The 26,042-nt window shown below is 41.2% G+C and overlaps 2 protein-coding genes across 2 annotated transcripts; one reads left to right on the plus strand and one right to left on the minus strand.

Annotated features, from left to right (window-relative positions):
* The first annotated feature begins 647 nt into the window (after nucleotides 1-647).
* cngb3.1 (cyclic nucleotide gated channel subunit beta 3, tandem duplicate 1) lies at nucleotides 648-10,377 on the plus strand. Its single transcript, XM_087845601.1, has 18 exons — nucleotides 648-795; nucleotides 1,095-1,254; nucleotides 1,857-1,935; nucleotides 3,778-3,929; nucleotides 4,033-4,332; nucleotides 4,410-4,618; nucleotides 4,700-4,750; nucleotides 6,011-6,097; nucleotides 6,190-6,254; nucleotides 6,328-6,450; nucleotides 7,696-7,837; nucleotides 7,923-8,082; nucleotides 8,561-8,658; nucleotides 8,849-8,932; nucleotides 9,079-9,197; nucleotides 9,424-9,576; nucleotides 9,730-9,862; nucleotides 9,972-10,377. Exons 1-18 carry the CDS (start codon nucleotides 700-702, stop codon nucleotides 9,990-9,992), a joined length of 2,232 nt encoding a protein of 743 aa, XP_087701727.1. The 5' UTR covers nucleotides 648-699; the 3' UTR covers nucleotides 9,993-10,377.
* A 441-nt stretch (nucleotides 10,378-10,818) lies between these two features.
* nsmaf (neutral sphingomyelinase (N-SMase) activation associated factor) lies at nucleotides 10,819-25,859 on the minus strand. The gene is made up of 31 exons (XM_087845996.1): nucleotides 25,733-25,859; nucleotides 23,073-23,159; nucleotides 22,015-22,093; nucleotides 21,651-21,712; nucleotides 21,307-21,343; nucleotides 21,096-21,149; nucleotides 20,669-20,740; nucleotides 20,515-20,562; nucleotides 20,135-20,187; nucleotides 19,832-19,961; nucleotides 19,639-19,710; nucleotides 19,431-19,539; nucleotides 17,931-18,107; nucleotides 17,730-17,809; nucleotides 17,557-17,647; nucleotides 17,123-17,186; nucleotides 15,798-15,849; nucleotides 15,587-15,707; nucleotides 15,368-15,499; nucleotides 15,239-15,281; nucleotides 14,985-15,151; nucleotides 14,469-14,580; nucleotides 14,118-14,176; nucleotides 13,866-13,933; nucleotides 13,704-13,771; nucleotides 13,500-13,623; nucleotides 13,024-13,107; nucleotides 12,633-12,783; nucleotides 12,215-12,317; nucleotides 12,020-12,129; nucleotides 10,819-11,474 (listed from the first exon to the last, which is right to left on the minus strand). Exons 1-31 carry the CDS (start codon nucleotides 25,768-25,770, stop codon nucleotides 11,380-11,382), a joined length of 2,742 nt encoding a protein of 913 aa, XP_087702122.1. The 5' UTR covers nucleotides 25,771-25,859; the 3' UTR covers nucleotides 10,819-11,379.
* Nucleotides 25,860-26,042: the final 183 nt, after the last annotated feature.

Below are 26,042 nucleotides of genomic sequence, written 5' to 3' on the forward strand. Positions count from 1 at the left end.
AGAAGCATGGTGACAATAATGTTGACAGTTTATATTATTTGACTGAGTTTTAATAAATAAATATGTTTGAACTGCATTCAGTGTATTTCTCTGTTAGCCTTGTGTTTGTGAGAGCAGGAGTTCAGATCCAGGCTAATCCTCACCTGCCAGAGAGTGACAGTACGGGGGCCGATTAACTCAGCTGCCTCTGTTTTTGTGAGCTCCACAGACTAAAATAAACCAAGCATTACACCAGCTACTTTCATCGTAGCACAGATGGTTACTGCAGTGACTTTAATGTTATCCCATGATACAGGATATTCAGATACTGATTATACTCTTTTTACCTGCCCTCTCCTCCAGCTTACGTTGATCAGGTATAGGTTTTTATATAAATTCGCTAACATATTAAAAAAATAGCACTGGTGCTTTTTGGTAAAAGTCTTTTTTCTGGGCTGTGCTCACAACTCCAGGAGAACCATTATTTCTGCTGGCAGTGATTGTCGGCTCAGCTTGTTGAGCTGCTGTTGGCTCCTGGAGAAAGGGGAGTGCCTAGAGGGACTTACTGATTCCTAGAATTTTATTTGCTTCAGTCTGCTGTTCAGGTTTGAGGTAAAGACTCCACAACAAGCAGTTCAGGTACTCTTTCAAAGACCTAACATCTAAAAAAAAAGTTTTCAGAAGAAGCAGTGGAAAGGTCAGACTCTTTTCTGTCTGGCCATGTTCAGCAGGTTAAAGAAGCTGATCGGGGCTCCTGAGCCTCGTCCTGCCCAGGCTGCTGCCGCTCCGCCTTCTGCCCCGGCTCCACCGGCTACGGTAAGAGCTTAAATCTCCCTTTATTTTAATTTGACAAACACTGCGTTCATCCAGTGGACACACCATTCAAATTAAACATTAATCAGGTTCATTGGCTTCTCCAAGCTTGTCGGACTGAGTTGTATTAAAATACACAACAGGAGGTGAAAGCCTCTGAGGCAGCTTGACACTAATATGGACAGGAGCTGTCACTGGTTCTTCTTCAAAACATAGGCTGGTGCTGCACAGGTTGTTACTATACTGGCAGGCTAATCACTGCTATTTGTTCTCTTCCCTCTGCCTGTGTTTTTAATTTACAGCAAGAAAATCCGCCAGAAAAGAAAGAAGAAAAAGAAGATCAGCCCACGAAAGAGGAGGAAAAGAAAGAAGAAGAAAAGAAAGATGAGGAGAAGAAAGAAGAAGAAAAGAAAGAAGAAGAAAAGAAAGAGGAGGAGAAGAAAGAAGAAGAGCCAAAAACAGGTGAGATGCGTGTTTATCTGATCTGAGTTCCACATTCAGTTACATTGTTATCAGGGTGATGGTCAAGTGGTTTGAAGGGAATGCTTTTTGGTCAGTATGTACCATCGTCCACAGATGTGAGAGGTGTTGTTTTGCTCTGTAACACACTCTCTGACCTTGCTGTAGATTCACTAAATGTGTCTTTTAGTGGATTGTTAGACTGTCTATCTGCTCCTTGTTTCTCTGTGAATCACAGACAAAGGGATTGGTGTCATCTGGCTGATCCTGTATCACAAACAGTGAGCACTGTCTTGGGAAGGTTTAGGTTCCCACTCCTGTACTAAAGTAAGCAATAAGAAACAGCCTTCCTTCATGCTGTGGTGATCTTTTCCTCGTGTACCAGTGGTTTAAAATACGAACAGCATCCCTCGAGATGTGTAAGAATAGAGGGCTGAATGTCAAATAAGCATGCGGTGCATGGTGCTGCTCTGGTTGTTAAACTTTGCACATGAATTGTTTTTTAAATATCTTTCTACAGTATAGAATCTGAAGGTTTTCAGTGGGGGTCCTGTACCAGTCATAGAAATGAAAAACTAAAGAATGATGTTATATTTTTCTTCCAGCTCCAGCTCCAGCTCCTGCGCAGGCACCTGCTGCTCCTGTTCCCACTGCTGCTCCTGCCAATCCAGAGGACATTGAAGGGTAAGAATTCATCATGCTTGTACTCCTTTTTCGGCTTATTTAAGGGTATTAACAATTATTACGTTATTCGTTTTGTAATTACAGCCATTTTTATACATAACCCTCCATCATTAGAATCACAAATGTAATTGACTGGCAAGCAGTTTCATGGCCAGATGAGCTCAGCTCCATTATTTCATGACAAATTGAGCAGATCAAATATCTGGAGTTAATTAATTAAGTGTTGAGCTTGTATTTGGTAGCTGTTCACTGGGACTCGCAACTCTCAAGCTCTAGAGAGATGTTGATACGAGTGAAGGTGGCATTACGCCGAAAAACCAAAATAAAGAGGTCGGAGATAGAAATACAAAAAACTCCGGAGCAGTCAGTTCAACAATCTGGTTCATTTTTAGCAATCAGGTATGCACCAGCCAGCCAGCAGCATCAAAGACTACTAGAGAAGTCTACTGAAGTGGATCACAGAATTGTTTCGATGGTTATGAAAACCCCTTCATAGAAAGTTTCTATCAAAGTCAGGAACACTTGGGAGGAGGTGGGAGTATCACTGTCAATAGCTTCATGAATATAAATACAGAGGCTTTACAAAAAGGGGCAACAACTGGTTACGCACAAGGACAAAAAGGTTATAGTAGACTTTGCCAGAAAACATCTGAAAAGAATCTGCACAGTTCTGATAAAAATGGACAGATAAAACCTGAAATAAACCAGAATGATAGGAAGTGAAAAGTATGGAGAAAGAAACAAGCAACTCGTGTACGGCTACCAGTGGAACTGGGCTGCTAATGTGTATTTGCGATGTGCTGCTGATAGAAGTAGCAGGATGAAGTGTTCAGAGCTATACTCTCTGCACAAATGGATAATGACCCACAGCACTGCAAAAGACACCCAAGAGCTTCTCAAGGTAAAGAAATGAGCGATTCTTCAACTCCCAAGTGAGTCCCCTGATCTCAACCCAAGCAAGTTCTTAAATACAAACCTGAATACAGAGAGAGACACAAACAAGCAACAGCAACTCAAGCCAGTCACTGGCTTTAAATTATTTAGTCTTAGAAACAAAACTATTTTAAAATTATGGTTAACTGATTACTTCTAAGCATCTGAAAATGGGGGACTATATAAAAAATTTGCTGTAACTCCTAAACAGTCAGTGTAATACTTTTGTTAAACCCCCTGAATTACAGATGAGAGTAAATCAAACACATCCTGAGTGTTTTAAAGCTGGTTTCATTCTCCAAACACCCTCTAACATCATGTGCGTGTCTGTTAGTATTCACAGCAACCAGTTGCCTACATGTGAGGCATTTATAGCATCTATAGAACAACCCGGTTTACACTCTCCCTGTACGGGCACTGCACCAGGACACATTAACTGTACTAAGAATAACTTGGCTCTCCTTTAGCTCTGCTGTTTTCATGAACTCTGAGCCGCTTGAGGACAAGAATAGTTACAGGTTTCTCTAACAGGTATCTAACAGTAAGGACTGATGACTCCACAGAGTCCCCCCCCCCTCCCCTCCCCAATGAGAGAGGTCTCTGGAGACCTTCAACACTTACTTTTCAAGATGTGATAACACTATGACTTGCAGCATGTGACACCTAAAAGCAGGAAAGAAGATTAGGAGCTTATAGTGGTATTTGTGACTGAGATTGATCTGACTGTTTTCTCATGCAAGCTGGAGTTGCTTCAATAGAATTTTAAGGGAATGTTGAGGAATATATTAATGTCATGGAAATGTAACAAATGCCTATTTAACAAGTGGAAAAGCAGCATTGCTGTCGTCTCTCCCAGTGTCTTCCTAAAGCTATGAGTTGCGTGTTTTATTCTAATTTATCTGTTTTTAGTGAAGAAGCGCCTCCTCCACCTGTTGTCTACTCCCGCTACACAGACGACACCATCCGATTTTTAGCCAAGAAGTTAAAAGAACGCACAGAGATACTCAAAGAGAAGGCCATAGACCCTTACGCCACATCTCCAGAAGTCACACCACCTGTCAGTAAGTGTGGTCAAAAACAAGCCAGCATGCTTAGAGAGAAAAACAACAACATGCAAACTAATGTCTTAAGTCATCGTATTCTTCTTTTTTTTTTGCCTTTTAGCACCTATTCTGAGAAAGGATGACTACATCCGACTGAAGGAAGAGGAGCGCATAGCCAAGGAAGAAGCGGATAAGAAGAAGGCGGAGGAAGCGGCCAAAAAGGCGGAAGAGAAGAAGAAAAAAGATGAGGAGAAAAGGTTGGAGGCCGAGAAGAAAGCCGAGGAGGAGAGACTGGCAGAGGAGGCCAAGAAGAAAGAAAGGATCCTCCCAGAAATCAGCTGCTCCTGCTTTGACGTCCTCTTCCATCCAGTGGAGGAAAAAATGGATGTCATCTTGGGGACCACCATTGATCCTTTCACAGGTAGGCATCACAGCTCAATGAATTTCTTCTATTTACCTTTAAATACTTGACAGACATTTCTGTCATTCTCTCTCCAGATCGTCGGTACATTTCCTGGTTGAGCTTCGTGGCATTGGCGTACAATTACAACATCTGGTTTTGCTCCGCCAGGCTGGCTTTCCCTTACCACGGTGAAACTGTCAACCGCTACTGGATATTCTTCGACATTCTTAGCGACATTGTAAATATAATAGACATCGTTGTTTGGCAGCCTCGCCTTCAGTTTGTCAAAGCTGGAGACATCATTGTAAGTCACAAACCACTCAATCACATGTACCTGATAACATTTTAATAGTCTAATTGACTTTCGCACCTCTGTTGCTTGCAGAAAGACAGAGCTTTGACTAAGCTGCATTATCGAAAATCACATCAATTTAAGGTGAGAACACGTGTCCAGTGGTGTAAAGTAACTAAATACATTTACTTAAGTACTCCAGTTAAGTACAGTTTTGTTCAACAACTGAAAAATAACACGATTAACATAATTTCAGGAATTGTGGTACTTATTTCTTATTTCAGCAAGATAAAGCCAAAATACACATATTCCAAATCCAAGACTCCATAAATGAGTGGAGGCGCTGCTTGCCTTAATGTCCAAAACAACAAGCACTGGCACTGGCATGAAATTAGCATATATTATAAATAAATAAATAAAATCCTATTTATTAAATGGTTTGAATTAAATGAAAAGCTAAAGGCGACTAAAGATGTAATCCCCCTGTAATTAAATGGAATTTTAATGTATTTTATTTGGTATTACGTTGTAATTAAATGTACCTACAAATATTGACAGGTAGGCACACTAGAACAAGAAAGTTAAAACTAAAGTGTAAAAAACTAAAGAAATGATTATAGTTTAAGTAAATTTAAGTACTGCATAAGCAGTTTTAAGTTGTGTCCAATTTCATGGTAAGTTTGCAGAAAAATGCTTTTTCTACATCATACAAACGCTGTAGTTTTTGGGGCGTGGGTCGTATTATAGAGTGGATTAATCTTACCTTTTTACATCTTTATTTAATATTCATTATGTTGCTGTGCACGATCAATGTTCTGCTTTTCAAGTGTCCTTTTATCTTACTAATATATGTGTGATAAAGACTGTAAAGTGCACTTGCAATGTAAGAATGGGAAATGTTGTTTATTTTTGTGCAATATTACGAAGAAATTACATAATAATTAAAAATAACTTACAGAATATTTTATGTCTCCTTTCCAGTAAAATACCTGAAGTCATGCAAAACTTTCTTAAAATGACTCACACAGTACTTACACTTACTTACAATCTAGTTATTTCATTGTTTTCTCTACAAACCTGACTTGTTACCACTTTATTCTCTGTATTTGTAGGTAAATAAAATTATATTGCAATTTCAAATAAAAGACTGAAATTCCTTGCAATTACTGGGGAATTTCCCCCTTTTTTGCAGACCATATTATAAAGTGGTACAACATTAAAAATATAGATTTGGATAGATGGATAGATGACACTGCATTTGTTTTTTATCCACATTTTTGCAGTTAGAAGTTTACATTGTTATATTTATATTTTTACTGAACCAGTTTTTATTCTTCTTTCATATCTGTGAGCTTTGCAGCAAAATCCAAAGTTTAACAAATGTTTGTATTCTGTTCCGTGTAGACTGATATATTCAGCATCCTCCCCTTCGACCTGCTCTGCCTGTACTTTGAATTCTCCTCGTTTTACCGACTGAACCGCTTCATCAGGGTAGGCAGGAGGATGCTAACTTCTTTTTATTGTACTTTTTTTCCATTACATTTTCTGATAAGTTCCTTTACTTTCCCCCCTGTGTGTTTTAGATTGGTTCCTTCTTTGAGTTCAGTGATCGACTTGAGAGTGTCATGGCCAAAGCTTACATCTGGAGGTGACTGCTCGTGAATCGCATGGTGTCACTGTTTTGTAGCTTTAGCGTCACCATTTCTGTCTTTCTGACACAGAGTTGCCCGCACCACAGGCTACCTGCTCTTCATGCTTCACCTCAATGCCTGTGCTTACTACGTTGCCTCAGTGCACCAGGGTCTTGCCACAACTACATGGGTGTATGACGGGAATGGCACAGCGTATGTACACCAGTTTGGGACCTAAAGTTCTGCACTGTACTCTGAAGTTCACTGAAACATGTCATTTCATAAGAAAATATTTCATTTTTCCTTTTAATGAAACAATTTAAAACTCAGAGAGAGATGTGTATAAAGAATCTAAAACAACAAAAAGCAGGGGTCTTCTATTTAAAGGCAAGCTTAACAAAGCTAAGTCAAGCTGTGTCTATGTAGCGATGTTGTGACACGGTGAAACAAAAGTTTTATCAGTTACCAAGAACATTATGACTTGGTGTTTCCAAAACCAAATCTATTTCATTATTTAATGACACATATGCACATGTTTTTTGCTTGCTGGTATGCAGTATGCAGATGAAGATGATTATTTACCGTGCTGCGTGTGCTTAGGGAAATCAGCAGCGCCCTCTGTTGTATCCTAAGAGAGCCTCCTGAACAAAGACCAGCTCTGCTTTATCCTTTTTTTAAATATTAATTGAGAATTGTGTTTTGGCATTCATCTTAGCTGGGAGCTGCAAATCTAAATAATGTCAATTAATTAACCGCAGATTGATTAAACTCTCTGATATTAATAATTATTTTCAGCGTTATGCAAATCAAATGCGGCGCTCCTGAGGAAGTTTAACCATACTGATGCTGACAGAGTGACTCGCTCTTGATAACTTTTGTTAACTGAGTGACGTCGGCTGACTTACAGTCCCGACTGACATTGCTCACTTTTGAATTCAGTTTAAAGAACTCGTATTGTTTTGTTTTAATACTCCTGTATTTAAAAATGTTTATATTTTATCTTCATCTGTGGTGACGCCGTTCTTTAACCCTTTCATGCATAGTGGTCACTACAGTGGACAGCTATTCAAAGGCTGTTTTCTTGTATGTGTCAGTGTTGATGGTATACTTGCACATAAACATTGGACACTGATGTGTCACTACATACTCTGCCACCCACTGGTCAGCCAGTAAGTAAGTATGTAAAAAACGACATGTTTAAAAAAAATGAAGTTCAAAAATCTTTTTTTCATACCTAAAGATGAATAAAAATACTTATAAAAAAAATTCTGATTGAAGTTGTTATAATTCATGCATAAAAGGGTTAAAGTTCTTGGACTGTCTCTTAGGACCATGTTAGAGCTTTACACAGCATAAAGGCGTACCATGCTCCTGTTGATCCCAGTAAACTAAAAGATTTACGACATGCCGTCTGTAGCTGTGGATAACTCCTGTCTTCTCACTCCTGTCCCTGCGCAGGTACCTGCGTTGCTACTACTTTGCAGTTCGCAGTCTGATCAACATCGGGGGTTTACCAGAACCTGTAACCACCTTTGAGATTTCCTTTCAGATGGCTAACTTCTTTATCGGTGTCTTTGTGTTCTCGAGTTTGATCGGACAGGTAGGAGGATATTCTTCAATGTTAATATTCCACCTGTTAATATCTATGACTTCTCTGTGACACTTTACATCTTTCTTTCTTTCAGATGAGAGATGTCATAGGAGCAGCTACAGCAGCTCAGACATACTTCCGGGCGTCAATGGACGGATGTGTTGCCTACATGAACACCTATACGATCCCCAAGCTAGTCCAGAACAGAGTCCGCACCTGGTACAACTACACCTGGGCAGCTCAGGGAATGCTGGGTGAGAAATGTATACCTCTCAGTTGTGTCCTCGCCGGAAGAAGCTGATGAGTTTAAATGGGGAACAGGGAATATTCATCCACGCAAATACATTTCTATATAAAAACAAACAAACAAAAGAAAACGAGTCGTGGCCACTGATCCTGGTTCTGCTGGAGATTTTTTCCTGTTAAAAGGAAGCTTTTACTTCACTGTCACCAAGGGCTTGCTCACGGGGCATTGTTTGATTGGTAAGAATTTTCTCTGTATTATTGTGAGGTTTTTACCTTACAATATAAAGCATCTTGAGACGACAGCTGTTGTGATTTGGTGCTATATAACAAAATGCAGCTGAAACGAATTGACGTTACAGCTGAGGTAATGAAAAAGACTCAGCCATTCCTTAAGGGTTCAAGCATGACTAATAATGAGCCGCAAAAATGCACAGACTAAAAATCTGGAATGTGCTCACATGGAATCACACTGTCTGTCCTTCTCAGATGAGTCCGAGCTGCTGGACAAGATGCCTCTGGTGATGAGAATTGCCATTGCTGTGGACATCAACCTTGCCACATTCCAGAAGATTGCATTGTTCCAGGTGAGGCTGCTTAAGCTTCAGCGCTCTAGTGCCATAGAAAGTGTATTAGAGAAAGGGCGTGTGAGTGGACGGATAATGAACTGTAGTGAAGTGTAATGAAGTTATGCTGGCTGCTTTCATAGATGAGTAAAGCAAAGCAGAGCTTCTGTGATTCAGTGAAAGGCAGTACTCACTACACTCTGTCCTTCAGGGCTGTGACCAGCAGATGTTAGTGGACATGTTACTGAGGCTCAAGTCAATCATTTATCTACCCGGAGACTTTGTTGTGAAGAAGGTTGGTGCATACATATGTGTATACATGTCTGTAGGTAACGACATGGCTACAAAGTAGCAAGCAACATATTTCTGAACTGTGCTGATCATCACGAAGCAACAAGGTGACCTGAGCTGAGTGTCACTGCGCTGATCTGTCCTCTGCAGGGTGACATCGGTAAAGAGATGTACATCATCAAAAGTGGAGCGGTGCAGGTGGTGGGAGGACCCGACAACAGCATTGTGTTTGTGACGCTGAAGGCCGGCTCCGTGTTTGGGGAAATCAGGTAAGAGTGCAGCATCAGGAAGGACAGCTGATGCTGTGAAACCTTTGTTATGATGATGTCACGTTAACTTTGGGTGGAGATAATCTAAGAAGGAAAAAAAATCCAGTTTTTATCACGTCTTTAATGCTGCTTTTGTGAAGTTGTGTACATTGCGCAGTGGTTGTGTTGCTTTATTTTGGCCATAGTAGTAGGCCATATTGTTTTTTGTCTTCTTATCCAACCACAGTTTACTGCAGTCTGCTAAAGATGGAGGAAACAGGCGCACAGCCAATGTAAAAGCTCACGGCTTCGCTAACCTTTTTGTGCTGGAGAAGAAAGACCTGTTTGATATCCTCGTCCACTACCCGGAGTCTGAGAAGGTGCTGGCCAGGAAGGGCAGGTGAGCCGCTTATTAGTGCTGCAGGAACTGTATTTTCATTTAAATTTAAAAGTATCATATACCCTCCAAACCTCCATCCAAATCATTACGTTAAATGAAATTTAAATATGCATCCTTTTAAAAATGTGTGAGGTTTTTTTTGTCACTGTGAAGGAAACTAGTCAAAGCCAAAGGAGCTGTACCTGCTAAAGGTAATGAGGACAAGCAGAAAGGACTGGCTCTGTTTGGACCAAAGCCACCAACGCCCAAGCTACTCAGAGCCTTTGCAAATATAAGAAAACTCAAGGTAAACGTGATGTGGGGAAGTGTGTTCTGCTGTAGGCCGTTTAAAAGCACTGATGGCTAAAGTATTTGTGAGGTTGGGTCCTGTCTTCACTTTGTCTTCTTGTCCACAGAAAATGGAAGAGACGAAATAGGAAGTGGATGTGGAGTGTTATTGAGAGTCACAATTTTAAAGTTGGTATCTTCTACTCTTCCATTGCTACCAAAAGACCCATAATGGAACCGGTCTACAGTGACCAGAAGAGCTGTTGTGAATCAGCGGTTTATGTGACCTGATACTCTTCAGTTCAAACGTCTGCTGGAAGCAGCAAAGTGCTATGATCAGAAAGCAATAATAATCTCCCCTACACTCAATATACACAGAACCGTCTGTGACAACAGGAGAGGACAACTGTTTGAAATTTGTGTCATGCAAATGATCGACTTTTCATATTAAAAAAGAAAAAGGCAAAAATTATCCTCAGTTTCATTATTAGGTGTTCAGGGTGATGCGAAGCTCTTCCATCCCTGACTGGAATTCTCTCTGTGCAAAGAGCGCCACCTACTGGCTGAGTGACCTTTAAACTGTTAACTGAGCTGCTGGACTTGTAGTCTATTTGAATTTTGACCAAGAGTATCAAATATCAATATAGGAATGGTTCTGTTTGTTACTGGGTAGTCTGGGTTTAGCTCCAGTGTTTGTTGGATGTCCACAAACATCACTGACACTGTAAATAACCAAAATACCTCTGATATATTGATTCAAGTTGTCTTTCCTCTTGACATGAAATCCAAAAGCATGAGCATTTACTAAACTTTGACTCTTTTTTGTTGTGGAAATATTGCAAAATACAGGATGATTGGTGTAATAAAAGTACACTGTGCTGTTTGTTTAATCAGAATAAGTCAAGCTCATTCATCAAATCCTCAGAGACCCCTAAAAAAAGAAAAAGCCAAAAGAAAGGAGACGTTTTAGAGGCAACCATGATTTATTAATAAAACCTGAGCACCATAAAGCTCTGACAGACACTGTAAATCCACTGCAAAATTAAAATTCACATAAAGCTACTGAAACATGATTGCTTATTTAAAAACAAGGTACAATCCATCCACCAACTACACCTGCTTTATCCTTTACGGAGCAGTGGAGGGAGGTTAGGAAGAGATTAGCTACGTGATGTTTAACAGTTAATAAATTTAGGCAAAGTCCACATGTATGTATAACAGGCTAAAAACTGAAGTGAAAAATCAGGCACGTACACTTCTGCTTCCGTCTCTCATGCATGAAACTGTAAGTAGACATTTTCTCCCAAGATGCAGACATCAATGAAAACTAAGACGACCGCGTGTGGCCTGTTGCTTGGTTTTGGATTAAAAACAGTTCAGAGCCAACTCCTCTGAGATGCTGCACATTTAGAGTATGTTTTCAGCATGTCTCAAGTCCTTTGTGAGTCTCTTTCAAAGGCAGTCAGCAGGATACTTGGCCTGTGTTGTCCAGGATATTGCACTGGGAGTTTTTATCTCCCCAACAGAGGTGGAACTTTAACTCTGGAGCTTCCAGAAGATCATCTGTCGGTCCTCTCCACCTGTGATCACTGTGGTGCACAGCTCACTCATCCACATGGCTGTGACAGCACCTGTGTGTACATGGATTTATGTATAATATTCCTTAGCCTATATTGTTATTAATTGATACATTTATTATAACGCATGTACATTTTAAGGTTTTACTACATTAGCGGCACAAACATATTAGCATCCAGTGACATCTTCTGAATCAAATATTACCTATTTAGTGGAAATTAGTGAACTGTGTTTTTTTTATTCTGTGCAAGTTTCACAGAAATCTGACCAATACTTTAGAGACAGGGGTGTCAAACATAAGGCCTGGGGCCCAGAATCGACCAGCAAAGGCTCCAATCCGGCCCACCATTTTCTGTTATTTACTAACAACTTTATGTTATGATTCAAGGTCATTCAGGACAATGAATTAGCAGAAGTTCCTGGTAAATTTGTCTATTCATTCCTGCCAATTCGTTCAACTGGCAGTAAATAAATCACAAATGTAGCAGATTTTCTTTCCTTCTTGTTGCTGGTTTTACAGCCAATAAACAAAGCAGCAGCAGAAGTTTGAAAACGGGGGTAAAAACTCCACCCAATGATTACTGAAGATGAGCTCTACCTGAGTGTGCAGGGATCCTCTTGGTAACTGTGTTGGTAAGAAGGTCCCACAGGAGGAGGTCACCAGACTGGCCCCCACACAGCACCCAGTTTCCATCCCAGCAGAAACACCTGCACACACAAACATGCTGCTAAATGCTTTGAACATAGCACAAAGAAACAAGTGAAATACAAAGTTCTGGATTGCTAGGAAAACCTCTGCTCCTCTTCAGCTTTCACAGAGGAGATCACCATTCCCGTCTGGACGTCGATAACCTTCATGCAGGAGTCTGCTCCAACACTGAGAACGTGTCGGCTATCTGAGAATGCAAAATCGGGATAATCACACACATAAACAGTTACATGTCTTTGGATAATACATATGAGTCTGGGAGTTGTAATTTCTCAACAGAAATTCTTCCTGCTCAGCAGTAAAGAGTTGTTTGATTCACACAGAAGAATCGAGCAGCCAACAGCCGCTTCAAAGAAAGCTGAAGAAGTGCTCTCCACATGCACTTTAACTGTACTGAGCCAAACATTAAGCTTAAGGGAATTATTTACTCAAAGCTTCCACGAGCAGATCTGATCACCTAAAATGTTAAACATAAAATTCAAAGTTCCACGTTCACACAAACCAGGACTGAAGGCCGTGTGGTGGATGGTCCCACTGTGGCAGTGGATCTGCTGCAGAGTCCTTTGGCTGCTGGTGTCCCAGATGGTGACGGTCCCATCTTTACATCCAGACACCAGCAAAGTCCCAGCTGGGTTCAGACTGACCGTGTTCACCTGAATTTGAATGTTAGAGACCAAACATGCTTTTATTAAGTATGTTTTTATTAAACATGCTTTTATTAAATATGTTTTTAACGCTGCTAAAATGTCTCAGTGTTTTAAAAATAAAATGTTCATATTTTCAAGAGTTTTTCCAACAATAACAGATGCACACAGCGTTACTATGATACATTTAAATCCACATGAAGTTTGTAAGATCTTGATGAAACCTGTGGCTGCACTTTTGTCACTCACCCCAGCATCATGTTCCAACTCACCCAGCAAATTAAACTGGGATCTCTTGTGAGTGGAAAAGCTGTCAGAGTTGCATTCCCACACCTGTGAAGGTCACACAGAAAACAACGCTAAAGGTTCATCCTCTCTCCGACATGGAGTCCTTTTCGTAAAAGCCATCATGCAGCCTGACCAGGCCGGACTCTCAGCTGTCATCACAGCACGAGTGCGAGCTACGATGCAATAACAGTATTCTCATTCCTGTCCAGGGAAAGCTTTCAGGATATCATTTTACCGTTTGTGTGAGTCTGATGTGTCTACGATGTTGCCTCCTTATTTATTAGTAAAGGGACCTCGTGTGTTATACATCATGTGATGTACTGTCCAATCTGGTCCATATGACAAATACTGCATAGCTCTCTCCCTTCAGTAAATTCATTAGTCCAGCGCTGTAACATGTCCCATGTCTGAAAAGGGTTATGGAGACAATACTTTACCTTAACAGTGGAATCCCAGGATGCTGTGTAGAGTTTGTCCTCAAACCAGCACATTTTACTGACAGCGTCATCGTGACCCATCAGCGTATCCTGCCGCCTGCCATACGGGACGGAGTAGAAATACCTGGGAGAGAGGAGCGTGCAGGTCAGCGAGAAGCCGTCAAAACTCCACCACGTTAAATATAATGAATAAACAGTCCGTACACATTGTTGTCCCACGAAGAGCACACCACCGTTTTACTGTCCGCCAGTATCAAACACGATGACAAGGCCTGAAAAACAGTCGAGCGGTTTACTGTTTACAGAGAAATGGAACAGATTCGGAGAAGAGATCCGAGGAAGGAGATGCTGAACGGGCGAGCGTACCATGTTAGAGAACGACATGCTTCTCTGGAACTCTTTCAGCTCTTTGGAAAACATTTTAAGTGTCGAGTCTGTAATAAAGAGCGAGAGGGGTCAGTGTGAAACACGTCTGCACTGACAGAACGGAGCAAACCGTAATTCATCATTCTCTTAAACCTTTTAGCTCAACAACTTTTTAATTAAAGAGAAAACAAATGAGTTTCCAAGTAGATCTGAGTCGTCTACATTTCTTCTCAGTCTAGACATTTTCCAAACCTTTAGATGTGGAGAAAACAGCAGATCCACCTCGAGACACAGCAATGCCTGTCACAGCTCTGCACATACAGCAGAAACAAAGTTACTTAAAAAACATAAATATACATGTATATATAAAAAACACATGAAATGAAGAATTTGTTTAGAATAACACAGCAGTCTGTTATTGAAGGAAGCAGTCCTGAAACTAGTATTAAGTTTCTGAAGGGGTGTGGAGCTCCTGCAGCTGCCTGCTACCTGCTTTCTTTGAATTCACTTCCTCATTTTTGAGGCAGGGCTTTCACTTTTACTGTATGTGGTTACATTTGTACTCTGCTGTAACTGCAGCCCACCGAGCAGCTCCTGACTCACTCTTTATGGATCTTGTGGCTGGAAACGGGCTTCAGACTTTCCATGTTTGCCCAGGCCAACTTCCTGCTCTCCTCGGTGAGATCTTCGAAAGACGAGTCCTCGCCCTGAGAGGCTGCAAAACAACACAGGGATCCGACCTACATGTTAACTTATTATGGTTATGAAAAACATTTTATATATCAAAACACAGTAAAATGCCGTTAATATAGCCGAAAGTGCATAAATGAAACTCTTTTTCTTATTTTCTTCAGTAAAACCAGAAAATTAAATTAATAACTCATCTTTTTGTGACTCTTTTTAATCTTGTGTTTGTGTTGATTGGCTTCACTCACTGAGACATGCACCATCCTCCCAGAGAGAAGTAGTGAAGCACATAACTGTGTGGGCTTTAGAAACACTGCTCAGCTCTCACAGCTGCCGTTGCATCGTGTTAATAGCTACTTAAGCCTGAACAATGAAGGAGAAAGCTCTGCAGCTGCAGGGCTCTCACACACTTCCCGTGCTGTGCGGTGTTACCTGGAGATAGTTCAGCGTCGGGTGAGTTGATGCTCGAGCTTCGCGTAATGTTCTGAAACCTCGGGGTGATCCTCTGAGGGTGAGGGCTGGTGAACAGCTGTTTGGGCGTCTGGCCAAACTCCAGGATCTGTGTCAGCATGGCGATTCTCTGATCGGTGTCCTCAATGCTTGCCAAACAGACAGAGGGGAAACGTTAGGCCAACGAGGCGGGATGAGCATTTGGAAATATTCTCGTTGGATTTTCTTTTCTGTACCTGTCACAGTCGATCCCGCCCTCATACGTCAGTGGGTGAAACACTTAGAAAGGAAAACAATGAGATGAATATTAATCGTTGGCATGCTTTCGTGCCTCTTGTACTGAGAGTAGCTGTTGGTTATGTTACCGTTGTGAGCCGCCACAGCTTCACTGCCCCTCTGCTTGAAGCCAAACACCAAGTCAATCCACTCATGAAGGTGTTCTGACACATACTGACTCTCCAGGGCGGCTTTGTGCTTTTGAAGAAAATCACTGGAATCTGGAGGAAGAAACAGCAAACCTTACTTCTTCACGTGACTCCTTATATTACAGAGACACACAGACAGCCGGTCGACAGGAAGTTCACCTGTGGCCCACGGTGGAAGAGCGACATCACCAACTAAACTTCCATTCTGCCGTCTCCCCAAATCCAGACTCAGTCTGTTTTCCAGGAAGCTGGGGTCTGTCCCATAAAACTCTGGGATCAACTGCAAACATACGAGGAAAAGCAACATGTCAAGAAAGACATTCCTCGACAGAAACAGCATCAACACCAGATGATAGACGAATAGCTTTACCTCCTTGAAGTCAGTAGCTCCCTCCAAGCAGTTTTTCCACGTCTCACCTATGCTGTAAGAAACCACAACGTCACCAAACACGACTTCAAAGTGTGAAATACAACATTCACATCTTCACCACAAAACACTGTACGTGTTCAAACTTGTTTCCACAGTATTCACAAACTGCAAACTCTGTTTGCATGCTGTTCCTGTACAACAGTGCATGTAAATGTGAGCATGAATGAGTGTTTCTCTCTGTTTGCCCTGTGATAGGCTGGACACCTATCCAGGATCCATTCCTCCCACAAGATTAAACTGGATCAGTGTGCACACATAAATGCACATCTATGTGTCAAACTTCTTTGATTAGCACTATTTTAGTCAGAGTTAAGGTGAGCTTAACTTCTCAGCTCTGTTTACATTTACCTGCCTGGGGTAAAGCTAGTTGAAAGTAGCTTGTAGTTAAACCTGCGCCAATGTCAGCTGGTAATTCTCAGTGTTGTTCTCACATGAAATAATTGTTTTGTACATCGTCCCTTAGAAATGCATAAATAATTATTAATGAGGAAGAAGTAATTGCCCCATAAATCTAATAACTGGTTACCACGTTTGGCAACAAGAACAACAATCAAGCTTTTGTGACAACTGGCAACGAGTCTTTCACTGTGGAGGAACTTCGGTTTGCTCTTCTTTGCAGAATTGTTTTAATTCAGCCACATTTGAGGGGTTTTTGAGCATGAAGGTCACGCTGAGCATCTCGAACAATGTGAGCCATTCAGAGGGGGACTTGTTGGTGTGTTTCAGATCATAGCCCAAGTGCTCTTGAGCTTCAGAGCACAAACTGATGACTGGACATTCTCCTTCAGTTTCTGGTAGAGAGCTTAAGTACCACCACCGTGTCTGACTGTTGCCACGGTGTTGTCTTTATGAAATGCTGTGTTAGTTTTAGATCAGATGTAATGAGACTCAAACCTTTCAAAAAAAAAGTTAAGCTTTTGTCTTGGAGTAAAGTCTCAGAGATAATCACAATGTTATTTTTCAAAAAACAAACAAAGAAACAAAAATAAACCCCTCTAAACCTGTGTCCTTGATCCAACACAGCTGATTTAAATGGCTAAACGACCTCCTCAACGTGTTCTCCAGAAGGCCTGGAAATGAACTAATCATTTGATTCAGGTGTGCTGACCCAGAGTGAGATCTAAAACCTGCAGGACACCGGGCCTCGAGGCCTGGAGTTTGACACCCTGATCTAAAACATGCAAGTATGACAAAGAAATCAGCCAGTTGGCAAATTTCTGTACTTTACCATTATAACGTTTAAAACAACGGGGGAAATAATTTACCTATTGAACATTCGGTCAGCGTGGTCATAGCGGCCATTCTGGAGACACAGCATGTGCTCTGGAGCTGCAGTTAGAGGACAGCAAATGAATTTAAAAGATCAGAAATCATTATATCATTACTGTTACTTCAAAAAGCATTAGCAATGTAATCAGGAGAACAGAATTATGTGTCACCAAAATGTGACCGTGAGTCACAATGTGAGTCACAGTTACAGTGACAATTTTGCATTTGACTGATCTTTGAACTTCTGCTTGACTTGAACAAGCATCATTACAAACTGTCAAGATGAAGACTGAAAATGTTGTGCTTTTAACTGTAGTGTTATATTTTGACTGTCACTTAGGTGACCAGCAGGTTATAAAACATACAAAAATAACATCTGTTGGTTCCACACGTCTTGTAGATGATAAGTAATGTTAACTGTGTGACATACCAACTCTGACCAGGTAAAAAAGGACGTAGCCTGGAGATGAGTAATGGCTGCCGTACATGAAGCTAGGTTCGGGCATGCCTCTGTATCGAGCCTGTGGACAAGAGGAGAGCTCTGCGGTTAATAAGGAACTTGTCAGCAAAAACAAACACGGTACAATCAGGCAGTCGTCTCACCAGGAGCCTGTCCAGTCGCTCTTTGTTCAGGGCTCCCACAGGTTTGCTCAAGTCTCTGAATGTGGCAGCATTTGTCATGTCTGAGAAACAAAGCGAAGTCCCAACAGTGAGAAAATACAGCATCTTTACAAAGATGCAAGACCCAAAATCTCAGCCACCATCACTCTGACAGGAGAAAGCAGCAAAGGTCTGCGGACCCACCTAACCGTGGGCTGGTATAGTCAGCGATGACCCAGGGGAAGACGGGGTACTGCGAGAGGTCGTTGCAGCTGCGGTCAGCCAGGTTGTTGAGGTGGAGGAGATACTGGTAGTTGCTGAGATGACCACGCTGCCACTGCAACATGTAACTCTCTGCTGTGTGCTCTATCGTGTGGTTTTCTGAGCGAGAAAGGGGAAAACAGCACAGTTACATGGTTCAGTTAATCACCGAGAATGAAGCATCAGCGGCACTGCTTTATAAAGACAACAGCAGTTTTTACATAAGTTGCTTCTGCGTCACACAGAAACCAGGTTTACTTGCAGCTTTGGACTATTTAGTGATCACTTGATGGCTGTAGCTGAGGGTTAACAGTGGCACACGGTTTGCTCCTAAATCCTTGAACATTTAGATCTCACTTATATCCAGTATTGTTTAAACCAGGGGTCCCCAATCCCAGTCCATGAGGGCCGGTGTCCCTGCAGGTTTTAGATGTGTCCTTGATCCAACACAGCTGATTTAAATGGATAAATGACCTCCTCAACATGCCTTGAAGTTCTCCAGAGGCCTGGTAATGAACTAATTATGTGATTCAGGTGTGATGACCCAGGGTGAGATCTAAAACCTGCAGGGACACCGGCCCTCGTGTACTGGGATTGGGGACCCCTGGTTTAAACCCATGTCTGCGAGTGCACTGCTGCACACCTTCACGTGTAATCATTGATCAGTAAAACGCAAACAGGGATTCACTTGTTAATCGTTTTTACACAATGTTGAGGAAAACATTTTCTGCAGATGCTCTTTTCAACACGCAGCACAGACTGGGGCTATCTGTACGCGTCTGCATCTTTACTGCTGGTCGGTTAACTTTCATTCAATTTGTTCAATAAATCTCAACAAAACAAGTGAGTCGTGATTCTGATAATTTACTGACAGAACTGCTGCATGATCAACAAAGTATCACAAATGGAAGCAGCATGGTACATTTCTGTATTGAAGATTGTCCAAGACAGACACGTTGTTACTTCTGAAAAACTCCACTTGGTTTAGATTTATTCGATTCACAATAGGGACGAGAATTGATACGAGTTTAACAATTCTGATTCCTTATCCATTCTCATTGGCTCTGCTTTGAGAGTCACCCCCATCTCAGTGCAGCGCATCAAAGGCATTTGTGCAAATTAATTGCATGTTGTGTGGTCAAATTTTTGTGCATGTATGAGTCCCACACACCAACAAATCCGTATCCTAATGGGGACACGTTCGATCTTTCTTAGGATTTAGGTATGAACACAAAGCCAACAACACAAAGCAAAAGAAGAAAAAGATCCTAAAGAGATTTTAAAGCAATTTGTTGTGTATTCTTGACAGAAACAGCTCAGGAGTACAGCACATGTGTGAAAACAGCAGCCAGAGGCCACAAACTCAGGCTTTTAGAGCAAAATATATTTTAAAGAAGTGATAAAATAAATCAGACATTTATTAATAGGCTTGTATCGTCTCACCCAGGAAAGTTGCGATGTAGTAGTAGACTTCATCTCTGTCGGTCGTGCTGTAAAACTTCAGGTATATGTCTGAACAGAAGTCATTCTCAGAACAGAATACCTCCAGACCCTGAGCAGGGAGACCAAACACATGAACCCATGAGATCACCCAAATAAACTGCAGTAAAGAAAGATACTAAAGCTACCTTTAGTAGCACTTGCGACTCACCAGGGGTCTAAGACCAAGCCGTCTTTTGTAGATTCTCCTGACATTGTGCAGTTTTATCTGAATCACATTTTCCTGAAGGGAGGGGACGTGCACACCAATTACAATTCATTTGTTTGTGAAACATTACTGGTGTTCAGCATCTGAACAAACAGCCACACCAACACCATTCCCACTGCCTGCTTTGTCATCTCACCGGATATCCATTGAGAGGCTGGAAGTAGAGGTTTTTATCTGTTACGCAGACATGGCCTGGATTGCACACCAGAGGCATGACCATCTCCACTGCACACTCCATGTGAGGGTTTTCAGCAACACTCTGAAAGCTTCACAGCACATTAACACCACAGTCCTGTCTGGCTGCACGCTCTAGTACATCTAAACCTTATATAATAATCACTATATTAAGTTTAAGTCACGCATAACACAAACCCAATGAGGCTTAAAAATAAAGTTAGGAAAAAGCATATAAATACTCATCTGACTGACATCTACATACCAGTTTTTGTCAAACGATGACCTCGCCATTCGGGATTGTAGATTGGCAGCAATCTAGAAATAAAGGAAAACGTGGGTTTGGTCTTTGGTTACTTACAATTTTAAACTAATTAAAGGTCATAAAGAGGAAGGAGTAAGAGGGGACAAATACAGGAAGTGCAACAGACTTTCACTGTTTCATTGCATTTGTTTTTCATCGTTTCCTCATCTTCAGGGTTTCGAGGAATGGTCTACAAATGTGAGATGGACCACACTGTTGTGGCATGACGCCACTACAAATTGGACCTTTATTTAGATTTTATGATGTGGATTTTTGTCAGTGTGTGAAGTGGGGCAGTGCTTTCGAGGCTTACTGTGGACTGAGAGTAATGATCGACTTACCATTGCAGTCTGGTCTCCAAGTTTTTCCAGACAGGAGGCCCTGTGGAGCTGCAAAATTTAACAGATTTTAAAGGGAATGAAAGCAGCTCACAACGCACACGTGACACAAAACTCCCCCCCACAGTATTTTGTTTTGTACCAGCGACATACATACCTGAAGTAACGTCTGGACAACATCCTCTGTTTTACTGCAGAACTCTAACTGAAAGGTCAGCGTCTTTTCTTCCTGTGATCAGACAAGTTTATTCAAAAACAGAAGAGAGTTTCTTTTGAATAAAATGACACACTGTAACCTTGTCCTAAAAATGTACTTCAGTGTTTTTAGACAATCATTCCAGAATTTTACACTGGTCATTATATAGCATAGTGTTCAAATGGATCCAACAAATGCACATGTGTCCAGAGGCTGTGATCATTGGGCTCTGACTCATCGTAAGAAAGTTTTACCTTCCGTTTTCACCCTTTCATAATAAAAGAAATAGTCAGCAGCAGTTATTGTGAGACAGTGACATTCCAGATTTGAAGCACAAACAAGTCTCTGTGACTACACAACAGAAGACACTCATGCTGAGCTGACTCACCACCCTTTCATTTCTGTAAGGCGCAATAACGTTGCTTTCTTTGATGTATATCACCTGAAAATGAAAGAGTGGATTTACTTAGACAAAAAAGACACGATGAAAGTAAAGAGGATCAACCTGAACAATCAAATACCACATATTACAGAGAAAAAGCTGCGAGGGCTGGTGCCTCTCTGAAGAGCAACATGTTTATAATAACTCCATAACTCACCTGCTTGCAGAGAATAGATATGGCTGATGGTCCGGGTCTGTGAGCATGTGCACAAATCAGATAGTAAATAATAAGAATTATGACATCAAAACTATAATTACTTTCAAGATTAATAAAACAGAATAATCACCATTAGCATGTGCCGCATCCAAAGTAGTAGTGAACACGTTTTTATTTTTCAAAATCACATGAAGCCCAATCATTTGCAGATGCTACTTACAAAATTGCTTTTCAAGTACAGCCGGGCTACATTTGCACTCCAAGTAACCAAACCGGTTTGTCAAACTGAGTAAAGATGAGCATGTGACGTGCACATGCAACGCCTAAGATATTACTGTGCTCACTTGTTAAAAGAGTTCTTCTCTTCCTCCACAAACTCAATCTTCTTGCAATCTCGCAGAGGAATCTGAAGGCAGAGTGAGCAGTTATGATTAAAGACGTGGTGGCGTTACTACAAAATCCATCATTCACAGATTTTGTACACAAAAAACACAAACAATGTACAACACAAGGCTGTCTCCATTATATCCAGCCTGCCTACATAATGGTAACTGTATCTCCCAGCAAAGATAAGACAGGCCTCGTGACACCAACGTATATTTTTTAATGTTAAAATTCACAATTTAAAATTTAGCTAGCAGCATTACCACAATGTTTATTGGTTGTAGTTTTATTTTTGTTTTTTTAAAGAATATTATAAAAACAAACCTTTATAATTGGTTCTGCAAGCTCCTCTGGATCAAATATGATCGATTTGGAACAAATCTTGAATGAACCTCTGATTTTTCTGGAAAGAAAACAGCTGATGTTAGCTTGTTAAGTAATAGCTAGCCCACCCCACCAAAAAACAAAACAACAAAAAAAAAAAAAAAAACAACCCCCAAAAAACAAAACAAAACACACAAAAACCCGGTAAAACAAACAAGAACAAATATTTTGCACAAAAAAGTCAATAGACATTGATAAAAAAAAATAAAAAATCTTGAAACGTTAGGAGAAATATACTAATTACAGGCTAGCAACCTCTATCAATTTTATTTCCCGGATTTTCCCAATCGGCTGCGTTTCAATCGGGGAAAATCAAAACCGGAAATGAATTCAAACAACAGATTACTTTTTCTTTGAATTGATGGGTCTCAAGGCTAATGTTACAGAGCAGAGCTACAGTGTAAAGTCGTCCCACATAGCAATAAACGTTTAGCCTAAACAACAGAATTTGACTCACATCCAGCCCACACCATACTTCCTAGAGCCAGCGTTAGCCCCACAGCTCGATCACATATTTGATAAATATAAACCAAATGAAAACAGCTACATGGCACACATGTTGTCCAAATGGCCTGAAGGACAGAAATCTTCAAAATGAGACAAAGAAAGCAAAGGTGGTGTTTTGTGTATTTACTGTTCACTCCTTTTTCAGTATGTAGGTAACAGGACATGATTATCACTGAAAAGTTCACAATGTTTGATCAAAAAAAAAAGTTTACACAAGCCTTCATTACAGAACTAAATGGTGTTTGAACAGTTGTTCCTCAGAAGGCAGAGCAACTACCATCAACCCTAAAAGCTTTAAACAAACATGAGTACATGATAGCACCAATAAAAACAGAGAGAAGCATTTCAAAGTGTAAGACTTCTTTTGCTTTTTGTAATTTTAGAGGAAAGTGATGGCACGGTTTGTACTCAAGCTTATAAAGTACTTCTATAGTGCAGTGATTTAAGGTGTTAGATGCTGATGAAGCGTTGCCTTTAATTATCCAACTTACCTCTGCTTTTTTAAAGTGCTTGTCACATGGTACGCGGTGTGCTGTTCAAAATAATATTCCTCCAAATCCAGCAGCAAGAGGGAAAACCTGGAAAGGAGCAAAGAGCTGCTTGAAAAAACATCAGAGCAATGGTGGGGTTAGACTGTGTGCAAACACAAGGGTCAAATCACCAGGTTTTTAAAAAAAAAGTACTGTATTAATAAGTTAACAGTAAACACACATTATTAATGTACATAAAGGGAAAAATTTGGCTCTTTAACACATAAGTGTGACTCCAGGCAATGATGAATCCTGCTGAAAACCTTCTTTGGTGCACTTTTTAAACATTTAGAATCTTAGAATCAGCAAGTTTCTGCAGATTCTGGTCAGTGCTGATGCATCATGTGCACAGCTTTCCTTATGGTTGTGTTCTGTCAGGATTACACACATTAAATAACCTAAGAAAATGTAAATAAAGTCACTTTGTAGGCTAGCATTGTGACCACTAAAAGAGAGAGAGAGAGCCTCATAGTTGATTATTCAGCTGTGAGCAATGTTGCAGCTTAAGTGTGTAATATTTCTGCTGCACTGACAATCAATCCATTAAACCACTGTGAGCAGTAATGTGGATTTAGAAACCGTGGCATACACTTCCTTTGCTGAATTTGCATTAACATGTTTAAAAGTATTGAAAGGAGTTAACTGCTGACATATTTAAGAAGCTACTTCATGCCAGAGCAATGTTTTAGTTTATATACACATATATATATATTCCAACTGATATTTCACAACAAAACCAATAAAGACATCTCAAAAACATCAGCTTGGTAATTGGACCTACAGGAACTAGAAAGAGTCAGTCCGGTGCAGCTCAGTCTTCTACATACGCAGCTTTAACAAACCCGACAAAGGGTATTGAAAGGTTTTATGTGGAACTGCTGCTTGTTGAAAGCAAAAGTTATCAGATTAGGCAGAAGGATATGTCACTAAAAAAGGAAGTGATTTGCTTAAATTCAGTGGCCACTTTGTTAGGTACACCTGTTTACTGCTCGTTAACACAAATGTCTAATTAACAAATCCCATTTCAGCAATTTGGTGGACGAGGACATGGTCACGACTATCTGCTCAAGTTCAAACTGAGCATGGCAACGGGAGAAAAAGAGCGACTTTGAGCGCTGCATGATTGTTGGTGCCAAATGACCTCATTTACTCTCCTGGCATCTGCCCCAATCTAGAAACATCTGCAGGGTTTGCAGATAATGGTCTGAAAAAGACAAACTATCCAGTGAGCAGCAGTTCTCTGGCTGATAATGCCTAGTTGATGCCAGAGGTCAGGGGAGAATGGTCAAACTGCTCTGAGCTGATGTGAAGGCAACAATAATGCAAATGACTGCTCATTACAACCAAGGTGTGCAGAAGAGCATCTCTGAACACACAGCACGCCACACCTTGAAGCAGAAGACCACACTGGGTGCCACTCCTGTCAACTAAGAACAGGAAACTGAGGCTACAATTTACTGCAAAATCTCCATGAATGGATGAATGCTTGTCTGCTTGTATGAATAGTTTAGTCTGCTGCAGGTGGTGCAATGGTTTAGGGCACATATGTCAAACTCCAGGCCTCGAGGGCCGGTGTCCTGCAGGTTTTAGATGTGTCCTTGATCCAACACAGCTGATTTAAATGGCTAAATGACCTCCTCAACATGTCTTGAAGTTCTCCAGAGGCCTGGTAATTAGCTAATCATTTTATTCAGGTGTGTTGACCCAGGGTGAGATCTAAAACCTGCAGGACACCGGCCCCCGAGGCCTGGAGTCCGACACCCCTGGTTTAGGGGGATATTTCCTTGGCACACTTTGGTCTCCTTAGTGTCACTGAACATGATTTAAATTGCCACATCCTACCTGACTTTTGTTAAGTACAGAAGAATGCTTTCTATGTTAACCAGACTGTCAAAAGCCAGTTTATTTTGATGAAATTGGATCCTGGCTGATGTAATTGTTTGTATTCATTTCCCTGACCGAACATAACACATTAGAAGCAGAGGCCTGTGGTAGCTTGAGGTCCAAAACTCCAGTATCAGAAAGGCTCTAATGAGTCACCAGTGCGTACAAAGCACTTCTTCACACTCGCTGAAGAAACTGTTCATCCTGTATTGTTCAGAGGTGACCTCATCCTTTTCCTGCTCAGCATGCTGTGTATCAAAGTGCACTGTGGAAATACAATGCCCTGCTGTAGACTGGGACCACGCAAACCTTTTAAGAGCTCACTCTGGTGGTCAGTTTGAAGCATAGATCATGTGCTAAGGTCTGCCGCTTCCATTAGGCTGCTCAGAATTGGAGGGCTGCTGGAAAAAGCAGCTGCTTTAGTTTAAAGCTCTGTCACAGTCTTTTATATCCTCCACACTCTCACTTAAGCGTCATTTTGTTTTACTGTCCTCTAGACACGGGACCTTCTGGGTAAAAGTAGCCGGTCTGCACCGCAGACCAGAGCCCACTTCAATAATAAGACCGCATCCCCCAGCTGACAGTGGAGCTCTGCCTCATTAGCTAAGCAGCCCTGCCTCACGCTGCAATGACACGCGGCCACAGTCGGGAAAAACAGCCCGCTGCTGCCGCTCAGCTCCCAACAAAACCACGCAGGGAAATAACCATCCGCTAACAGAAGGTGAAAGAACACCAACCTTTCTTTAGTTCGTTCCTGCGCCCGAAAAAACGCCATGACCGCACAGCATCCTCTTCAGAAACTCAATACCGACAAGCCACAACAGCCCGAGCTCTGTAAACACGGAAACTTGGTGGAAACCACGTGACCCACTCCAAGACAGACTGTGAGCGGTCTGCACAGAGCAGCGGAGGGAGACGTCACTCTGCTGGCACGTTCAAGGACCAACACTGCGTCTGCATCAGTGCCCTATAAATAAAATTGAATATGTTTGTTTTGTCGGTACAAATATTTTGTAATTTTAACCACAAAAAGAGTAATTTAACTTT

Source organism: Neolamprologus brichardi, chromosome 9, assembly GCF_056152115.1.
Source record: "Neolamprologus brichardi isolate AB-2024 chromosome 9, ASM5615211v1, whole genome shotgun sequence".
In the NCBI taxonomy this organism is placed as follows: domain Eukaryota; kingdom Metazoa; phylum Chordata; class Actinopteri; order Cichliformes; family Cichlidae; genus Neolamprologus; species Neolamprologus brichardi.

Coding starts and splice junctions, on each gene's coding strand:
- cngb3.1 (XM_087845601.1), top strand. CDS start 700: ATGTTCAGCAGGTTAAAGAAGCTGATCGGGGCTCCTGAGCCTCGTCCT. Junction 796..1,094: donor CCCCGGCTCCACCGGCTACG/GTAAGAGCTTAA, acceptor TTTAATTTACAG/CAAGAAAATCCGCCAGAAAA. Junction 6,255..6,327: donor GCCAAAGCTTACATCTGGAG/GTGACTGCTCGT, acceptor TTTCTGACACAG/AGTTGCCCGCACCACAGGCT.
- nsmaf (XM_087845996.1), bottom strand. CDS start 25,770: ATGGCGTTTTTTCGGGCGCAGGAACGAACTAAAGAAAG. Junction 19,540..19,638: donor GGCTTGGTCTTAGACCCCTG/GTGAGTCGCAAG, acceptor CTCCCTGCTCAG/GGTCTGGAGGTATTCTGTTC. Junction 13,772..13,865: donor GCATGTCGTTCTCTAACATG/GTACGCTCGCCC, acceptor ACTGTTTTTCAG/GCCTTGTCATCGTGTTTGAT.